This window comes from Populus nigra, chromosome 17, assembly GCF_951802175.1.
Source record: "Populus nigra chromosome 17, ddPopNigr1.1, whole genome shotgun sequence".
NCBI classification, from domain to species: Eukaryota; Viridiplantae; Streptophyta; class Magnoliopsida; order Malpighiales; family Salicaceae; genus Populus; species Populus nigra.
This window is the reverse complement of record NC_084868.1, coordinates 11,202,824-11,212,454: the sequence shown is the minus strand read 5'-3', so window position 1 is coordinate 11,212,454 and position 9,631 is coordinate 11,202,824. Positions and strand designations below refer to the sequence as shown.

Here is a 9,631-nt window from a genome sequence, read left to right as displayed (position 1 = left end):
TTAGTTAACTATTTGATTGATTTTTAAAATATTGTTTTTATTTAGAAAAATATTAAAATAATTTTTTTAAAAGTATTATTTTTAACATTATCATATCAAAAAAATATACAAAAATTAATTTGAAATAATTTTTTTAAAAAAATATTTTTAATACACAAAAACAAACAGATTTTTAATAACAAGAAGGCTAGAAATATTATTAGCAGCATGTAAAGTTTGGAGATTTTTAATTAGATATGTACAAAATTGAAGCAACAACAATTTGAATTTGAGATAAGATTGATATAGTTTTATTTTTATTTTTTACTTTATCCACCTCAAATTTTATTAGAAGACTTTAAAAGTTTTATTTTCTATAAAATTAGAATTTTATAGTCTTTTAAAATCAGTAAGAATTTCAAATAAAACCACAAAAACTATCAACTTGTAATATTATATTAGTTGATTTATAATTTTTTTTCTATTTAGTTTAAATTTTATTTTTACTTTTTAATTTTATTTCAGATTTTTTAATATATAAACACTACAATATTATATTTTAATTAGAGAATTATAATTTTAATATAGTGATTTTACTCGATAGAATTTTATATTACTTGTTTTTGCCGCTAAACAAAAATGCAGTAAAAGTTTCAAAAGCATTAATTATTTTTTGTGGACTACCCGTTAATCAGACTGAAAATAATTAAATTGGGTTTGAAATACAAAGGGTTTTTTGTCTAAATTAAAAATCAATCAGGTTCTAAACTGTCTCGCCGCTGATTTATCTTGTCTGACCAAATAATTGAAATGGGATTTGAAATTAGATAAAGAAAATCGAGTCTTGTTCTTATTCTTCTTTAAAAGAAAAATTAGATAAGTGTTATTTTATATGACAACAAACTACCTTCTTTTATTGTTCAGAACAAAACAGAGAAAAAAAAAAAAGAGTGATGTCATATGCGAAAATAGAAACAGAGATAATAAGTATGAAGCTAACCATTCACCCCAACAATCATAACCCAAAAATAAGAAAAAAGCCATCAACTGCAATCCAATTACCGTCTTAATGAGTTCCAGCATTCCCATCTTTCCCAGTGGACGATAAAACTGCAGTTAGGATCAGTACATTCAAGGGCCAAGTCATCGCAAGGCTCACCACAACTATCGCATGCCTGCGGACGATAATCCTCTGTCTTGATGACCAAAGCAAGAGGGTGAGGGTGTTTAGGATATGTTTGAACGCCCCCTAGCTTGATATATGGGTATTTCCCGAGAGCACATTCTGGATGAGCATCGAAGTCGCATTCCTCACAACGGTAGAACCAGAGCTTTGGGTCTCTATCTTTTTCACAAATTATACAGGAAGGTTGGTAGTCATTTTCATTAATGTAGGTGAGGAAGAGAGGATGGTCATCATACTCGTGTCTTGCTTTGTATGGCAGTGCAGCACATTTCATACCCAGCTTGAAATCGCAAACCACACATTTAAAAAACACCGTTGATTGTTCACTGTCACAACAGCCACTGCAATGGGGAATATTCTCTCTATCATCTGCAACTGCAACCCAAGGGGGAAGCCCGCGACCTCCAATATTGCAACGGAGAATATTCTTTCTGCCCGCTGGAAGATAAAGGAGATGCTCATGCCCTCCATGTTTAAAAGAATCTTGCAATGCTTTGAAACATCGGACATCAATGCAGAATCCACATACATCACATGTGTACCTGAGCCCACGATAATATTGCTTACACACATCACAGTAGCACAGATCATGTTCCCATAGGTTCCATGAAAGAATCAGTTGGTTTTCGTGATATTGCCACTTTTTTCGCCTGGGTAATTCTATGCAGGTTTTGTCAAGAAAGAAATTACAACTGGCACAACTATAAAATGGAGTTGAGATTTGTAACATGCACCCATCACACTTTAGATCATCATCAACCTTGTCAATAAGGATTAGGTTATGTTGATGACTGAAATGTTTGATCTCTTCAATTATTCTCTCCTCTCCATGCTTGATCTCACGGACAACGCACAAGCTAGGTTCCATGAATTGATCATAAACAGTCACACTTTGCTCTTCTTCGTTTTCTTCTACAATCTTTGTTGCAGAATCGCCATATTCTATACTACAATTCACGTGTGCAACGAAGTCACAGTCTGGGCAATAGTAAACTCCGTATTCTGTGTCAACTTCCCGACAGCAAATTCCACAGTACTTGTTTATAGATTCGATGCGTTGTTGAGAATGATATGTGTGGATGATTCGGGGATGATGGTGCAGTGCCGTTTTAAGGGTGCGTGGCAATGAAATGCATTTTTTGTGGACCACGAGTTGGCACATAGTGCACCAAAATGGGGAGTCATCTCCATCTGTGCCACATGCATTGCAAGTGAAGGAGATTGATTTTAATGAAAGTGGATTCAGCAGGCTTCTAAATTGATGCCTTTGATTCTGATCAGCTGCATAAATGCACGGTGGAAAAGCACATTTGATATGGAGGTTGTATTCGCACACAATACAAAAGTAAACAAAACTCTCATAGCAAGTTTCGTTGCAAAAATCACAGATCATATCATGATTTGGCAGTAGACGAAGGGGGTGTTCTGGATGAATGTGCCTCTTCATCTTCGGGGGTAGCTCAGCACACTTCTTGTGAAGAAAGAAGTTGCAAGAAGTGAAACTATAGCTAGGACCAGACATTGGTTCCTTGCACACAGAGCACACAACTCCTTCACCGTGATATTCTTGCTCTTCATTCAAAATCAATGGATGATCCTTGTGGGCAAATTGATGTGCCGAACTATCAACTTCCAAAAAACCCGGTTGAAAAGCACATTTGATATCAAGATCAAACTTACATAGAGAACAGTGGTAAACAAAACTGTTGCAAGTTTTGTCGCACCGATCACAAACGCATATTGTGTAATGAGATGGTGGCTTTGCAAGTAGATGTAGAGGGTGTCTAGGATGAATGCGCCGCTTGATCTCACGGGGCAGGTCGACGCATTTCTTATGAAGAAAGAAGTAGCAACAGGTGCAACTGTAGCAAGGACCCCATATAGGTCCCTCGCATCCAGAGCAAATAACTAGTTCACAACTATATTCGAGAACTTGATTAACGAGGATCAATGGATGATCTGGGTGGCTAAAATGTTCAACCTCCATGTCTCTGGCTCTCTCAGAAGACAGAGCAGGAAATGAGAGGTGTTGAGCCAAGGCAAGACTTAACCTTCTATGTTATCGAAATGGAAAGGCAAATAAAAGTTGAGTGCCACTAGTATTCAATAGCTCACCTTCTGAACTGAAACTTGACCTCTTCACCGACGGCTAATTAAATAATTACAGCTGCTTGCTGCTACATTACAGATCAGCCAATCAATTCCTGGGGAAGCATTTTTCTTCTTTCATCCCATTTAGCAAAGATTACGGGACAGAAAGCCGAAACGAAAAAGGAATTCAAAGGACCCAGAATTCAAAGAAGCCCAAAAAGCAAGGAAGGGTGTTCTCTGTAAGGAGGAGGTGGGAAGAAGATCATGAGGAAAGCTATCTTTTTGTGCAGATGATATTATTTAAGCATGTGAATAAGAAGACACTTTCCCCTTTCTTTTCTGGTTGGAGAAGAAGGCTCGTTGACTTGAAGTGGGTCTCCTTAACTTCTTGTTACTGGATTGGTCCATTGCTTAGTATTCTACTGGATTGGTCCGTTGCTTAGTTAATGGATCTTGTCCATATAATAAGTTATTAGTTTTAGAGTGGAGTTAATTAGGATTCAATTCATATTCATCCTCTCATGTCCTTTTATTGTTTATTGTTTCAAATAACTTAATTATTTATATTCAATTCATATTCATATAATAACTTAATTATTTATCGTTTCAAATAAGTTTGATGGTTTCGTATATTATTTGTATAAAGATAATTACTCTAACTTGCATATTGTTATTAAATACAACTTTTTCTATATTTTATCAAAAGTATTTTCATCTAGTTTATTTCAAGACAATAAGAAATTACGAACTAACTTTCTAAAAATACACTTATATTTTTTAAGGGGTTGGATAACCTATCATCCACTTCTTTTTAAAAAATATATATATTATAATTTTTGTTTAACAAAACTATATGTTACTGCCCCACACTATTCTTAATGTAAAAAACATAATTTTCAATAGAATTATAAATGATTGGTTGACAAGAGGGGGTTTAAGCTTCTGATCAATTATTTTGCTGGTAGCAGGATGAAGATCAAAGGACGTCGAATGAATTTATTATGTACATAAGCATATGCGCAAGGGAATAATATCAGTTTGGTTCTCTGCTGGGATTTGAAATGGGCCTCAAAGACATGAACAAGGAATTCTTATGAACAAGAAATGGGCCACAATAATTACAATTGGGCTTGGCATTATCAAGCAAACCAATCAGTGGCCTGAAAACTCAGTGATTTTTGTTAATATTAATGTGAATAATAATAATAATAATAATAATAATTGTTGTTGTTGTTATTGATTACGAGGATAAATAAACAGGCCATATAGCCTATTTTAGCCTTGAAAAATACCAAAACGAAAATGATGCTTAACAGGGCAGCACCATTTGCCTAGCTAGTCTATTCGATGGGTTTTTTTTTTTTATTTATTCCTTCACTTATTCAGTTTTGGCATTTTATTATATAACCGTCTCATCACAAATAATTAGCATACAAGATGGTGATCCTTTAAATCTTCGATGTTTGAAATAGCAATAACAAGAATTCCATTCTCTAAGTTTACTGAGGGTATTTTTTAGAGTGTGATAGATGTTGTTTTTTAAAGTATTTTTTACTTGAAAATACATTAAAATAATATTTTTTATTTTTTAAAATCAATACATCAAAATAATTTAAATATACCAAAAAAAACTTTAATTTAAAATAAAAAAAATTAAATTTTAATGAAAAACATGTAATATAGTTAGTGTGCGGTGATGATGGTGGAAAAAGATAGAGTTTTTTAATTATGGGTTTCCTGTATAATGGGTTAGGCTAGCTTTTCCAAACCTGGCCTAATTTCCCAACCCTTTCTAAGAGATTAGACCTAGCCCACGTTAGTAAAATAGGGTTTGGATTAAGAGAAAACAGGCCGAGCTATAGGTGTTGGCCATAGATAAGAGTTAGTGATGTAGGGGAAAAAAGAGAGGCAAGAGATAACTACCACGGCCATCGTCTGGCCTGATTGCGTGCCGAATAATATCAGTCCCTCACATCCTGAGCAAATAATTAGTTCACAACTATATTCGAGAACTAGATTAACAAGATTAATGGATGATCTGGGTGGCTAAAATGTTCAAACTCCATGTCTCTGGCTCTCTCGGAGGACAGAGCAGGAAATGAGGGGTGTTGAGCCAAGGCAAGACTTAGGGAGGCCAGATTGAAGCTGCCGAACATATATGTTATCGAAATGGAAAGGCAAAGAACAGTTTAGTCCTACTATTCAACTCCTCACCTTCTGACCTGAAAACTGACCTCTTCACTAAGGCTAATTAAATAAATTCATCTGCTTACTGTTACAGTACTAATCAACCATTGTTTTTTTTTTTTTTTTAATTTGGATGGAAAAAATCAGACAAGACATACTGAAGAAGAAATATCCTTTATTTATTAGAGATTAAAATGATACAATTAAAGATATAAAGAAGAACTGAAAACACAGCCTATTCTATAAAGGTAAATTATACATTTTAATTCCTTGCATAAAATCCTGCCTTTGGTTTTCTAGATTTTATAACGAAGAGAGAGGGAGGGAGAAGAAGATCACATGTTTTCTTTCTACATATCATTTCTATTTTTTTTCCAATTAATTAAACGTTTTTAGAATTAGTGTTGTTTTATGCTGACAAATGTCTTTATTTTATTGGATTGGTCCATTTCTTAGTTAATGGATCATGTCCGTATAATAATTTGACAATGAATACAAAATAAAGGATGGAAATGAAAAATAGTATTAGAAACTATAGTCTTAGAGGATCTATCTTGAGTGGACTTAGGATCTTAATTCAATTCAAATTGATCCTCTCATGTTATTTCATATCATATTTTTCATGTTTATCACCTACAGATTATTAAATAAAAATAAAAACGATATAAATTATATATAATAAAAATAAAAACTTAACTATTTATTGTTTAAAACATGTCAAGTCAAATTTATAGTATTATAAATTATAAAGCAATCATTGAATGCATACTGGGAAAAAAAATATGTATCAGAAACTAAAAAAATAATTGTATGTTAATAAAGAATGTTTGTCAAAATAAAGAGAAGACAAATATAACCTTATTCGAACTAAAACTAAAATTTTAATGTATTTTTTTTAAAAAAACTGCTTTAATATGCTTTGTATTAATTTAAGAAATTAATAAAGAAATGTATATAATGTATATTTAATTATCTAGCTCTACATTAAATTGTATGTTAAAAAAGAACATTTGTCAAAAAAAGACAACTATAACGAATTAAAACTAAAATTTTAATGTTATTTAAAAAAAACACCTTTAATATACTTTGTATTAGTTTAATAAATTAATAAAGAAATATATATATAGTTGTCTGGGCTTCATTTCTTCTTCTTCTTCTTCTTCTTCTTATTATTATTATTTGAATGGAAGGACTTCTTAAAGTAACCATGCGATATGTTTTTTTGTAGTGGCAGAAAACATGTCACTTATTTATTTCATCATCGAGAAACTCAAGAGGCTGAAGTCGTTGGAAAATCGCTCCCCTTTCTTTGAACACAAAACACCATTTCAATCATTTCTTTCATTTAAAAACCATTTAGAAAACACCCTGTAAACATAACCTCTAAACAATGTTAAATCGATTAATAAAACTCAAAATTTGTTCTGGTTAAAAAAAAAAAACCCAAAGGATCTACTTTTCCTAGTAAGATGGGGGCCAAAACATATATCAATGGAATTCTTATTTAGAAATGAAACCCATTAACATCAAGAATAACTTTTTTTGGTTGCTAGAACGTGGTTAACAATAACTTTCTCTCTCATTCGTTGTAATCTAACAACTTTCACTCTCTTTTTTTAAACTTAAGGACTGAAATGTAAATAAAATAAAATCCCGGATCAAATAGTATCATTTTCAAGCTAAAATGATAAAAACTAATATTGGACCAAATTTGAAGTCTAAAAGTCTTTGACAACCATTCTTTCTTAAAATGAATAACATTTCATCGAGCTTTTAATTTTGATTCCCTCAATTTTTTTTTCTTTAACAACAAAATTGATTTTTTTTTTGTAAAATAAAGAACCAACCCAACATGGTGCTAGTTTTTTAAGGTTGTAATAAACTGAAAGAAAGCAATAGGAACCAAATAACTAAGTTAAATCATCGATCAATGTAATGTGGAGGGATAAATTTGAAAAAAACAAAGCTCGATGGCCAAACTAAAAAAAAAAAAGAAATCAAGGACTGAGAAGTGAAGATATCATCTACAAGACTACCATTTCACCTAACTTTCAATTTTGATCTTTTTATTTTCAAATACTATTCTTGTCAATAAATACTACCGTGATATTGAAATGTTGTCTTATTCTTTTATTTTGTTTTTACCTCATTTGTTTTAAGGAAATAATTAGGCTTGTGTTATAAATGGATTAGATCTCTCTTGTATATAGAATAAATTGATTAAGATTTGATCATCATTTGTTGATGCTGCCTCATTGAAATCCATCTTGACTCAAATATTCCGAACAAGTTCATTAAATATATTTTTAAGCTTTTTTTTTTTGATCTTATAATTGACCCAACTAGAACTTTTAATAGATAATTTAGTGTAGTTTAATTGTATTATATTTAACCTCACAGCATGAACCATATACCAAATATGTTTAATAGCTTTGTTTATTAGAATTAATGTTTTATTTAATAAAATAATAATAATAAAAGATGTATAAAAAAGCATCAAATAAAATTAAAGAAAAACAATTATAGATAGGACTACATATAAAGAATGCCTTCTAATATATATATATATATATATATATATATATATATATATATATATTAAAATCCTATTTGTAAACTAAGTAAAAGTAAATATTCTATTAAAAAACATCATAAAATATTAAAAAAATTGCATTTGCGTGGGCTTTTATCCCAGATCCGCCCTCGTTGGCTAACTCAACTTTTTTTGTTTTTTAAAGAGGTGGTGTTGTCCTCCCCTCTAGTGCAAGAGATTGCTGTTGGAGGGTTTGATGTTATTTATAGCCAACTTTTAAACATCAAATTTAAATATATATTTTATTAACATAACCATTATTTTATCATCTTTCCATCACGATTTTTTAATTTCACTGCTATTTAATAACAACTATTATCATCTTAGTAAGTAATTATTATCATTTATCATCACTACTATCTCATTATTAAATTAATAATCATTTTATTATTATTATTTATATCATCAATATTATCACAACAACCATCACTACATAATTATCATTAAAATTATTAATATCATAAATACTATAATTAAAACAATAATTAATATTATCATCATAATTATTACTACTAATCACTGGTGTAAAATTTATAAAAAATATTATATTTTTTCTCATTTGATTATCATTATTCAAAAACTATGAATGGAAAATAATTTATCTTGTAGGAAAAAAACTTTCAAGCAATGAAAAATAACTCACTTTTAGAATTTTTATTTTTCAAAACAAACGTTTCCTTAGACACTAATTCATTTTATTTTTTTAACCGTCATGTCAAATTATTTCTTTCGTCAATCTAGATTTTTTTTTACAGCACTAAGGATAAATTCACCACGACAACCTAACACATTCTAAGAAATATATTTTCATAAATAATAATCTCAAAAATCCAAACTCAAGAAATCAATAAAAATGCTTCTTAAACACCAAACTTTACCACATGCTTTGTAAAGAATCGAATACCCACTTCGCCTCCACTACACTATTACTTCACTTCCTCCTCCTCCATTCCTCCATTTTAGGTCCAACTCGAGAGAAAAAGGGTTAGATATGACAACATGCTACCGCCATTAATTCCGCCATAAAGGCCATTGATTTTCTTTGAACTTTTCACCATCACTCGTGTATGATTTAAAACACTTTTGTAGTATGATGGCGTGGATGCACAAGAAAGGTGCTCTTACGGAAATATTCTTCTACAGGCTCAATTTCTTTCAACAACAAAAGGGAGAAAAAGAAAAAGAAAGTAATTTCTTTTTTAATAATTATGAGTTTGAATTTTTCTAAAATTACTGAAAATTTATATGATTGTTAATTTTAAAGCTCGTGAAATTAGTTGAGGTGTATACAAACTTATCTGAATATCTAAATTAATTAAATAAAAATAGAAAAAGAAGAAGAAAGTGGGGTTGCGTGGTGCTATTGCCCCTTTCCCTTTACAAAAACATCATATTCAGTCTAGGTAGATATCAAATCATTTTCTAAAAAGCTGGTTGTGGCCATAGGTACCATGTGCTTTCTATCCATCTTGCGTAATGAGCACCATGCGATGCCATTTGTTGTAGTTTTCCAATCTCGTTTTTGATTTTTCCACAGAGCCGTCCCCATGCATTGTTCGGTAACCGGCATCCATGGCTTCTCCGTTACAAGTACT

General features: G+C 31.1%; 1 protein-coding gene across 1 annotated transcript; it reads right to left on the bottom strand.

Moving 5' to 3' along the window:
* Positions 1 to 802: 802 nt before the first annotated feature.
* Positions 803 to 3,631, bottom strand: LOC133677061 (uncharacterized). Its single transcript, XM_062098901.1, has one exon. It carries the CDS (start codon positions 3,150 to 3,152, stop codon positions 1,038 to 1,040), a length of 2,115 nt encoding a protein of 704 aa, XP_061954885.1. The 5' UTR covers positions 3,153 to 3,631; the 3' UTR covers positions 803 to 1,037.
* Positions 3,632 to 9,631: the final 6,000 nt, after the last annotated feature.

Excerpts from the sequence above, each read along its gene's own strand:
- LOC133677061 (XM_062098901.1), bottom strand. The coding sequence starts at position 3,152 with ATGGAGGTTGAACATTTTAGCCACCCAGATCATCCATTGATCCTCGTT.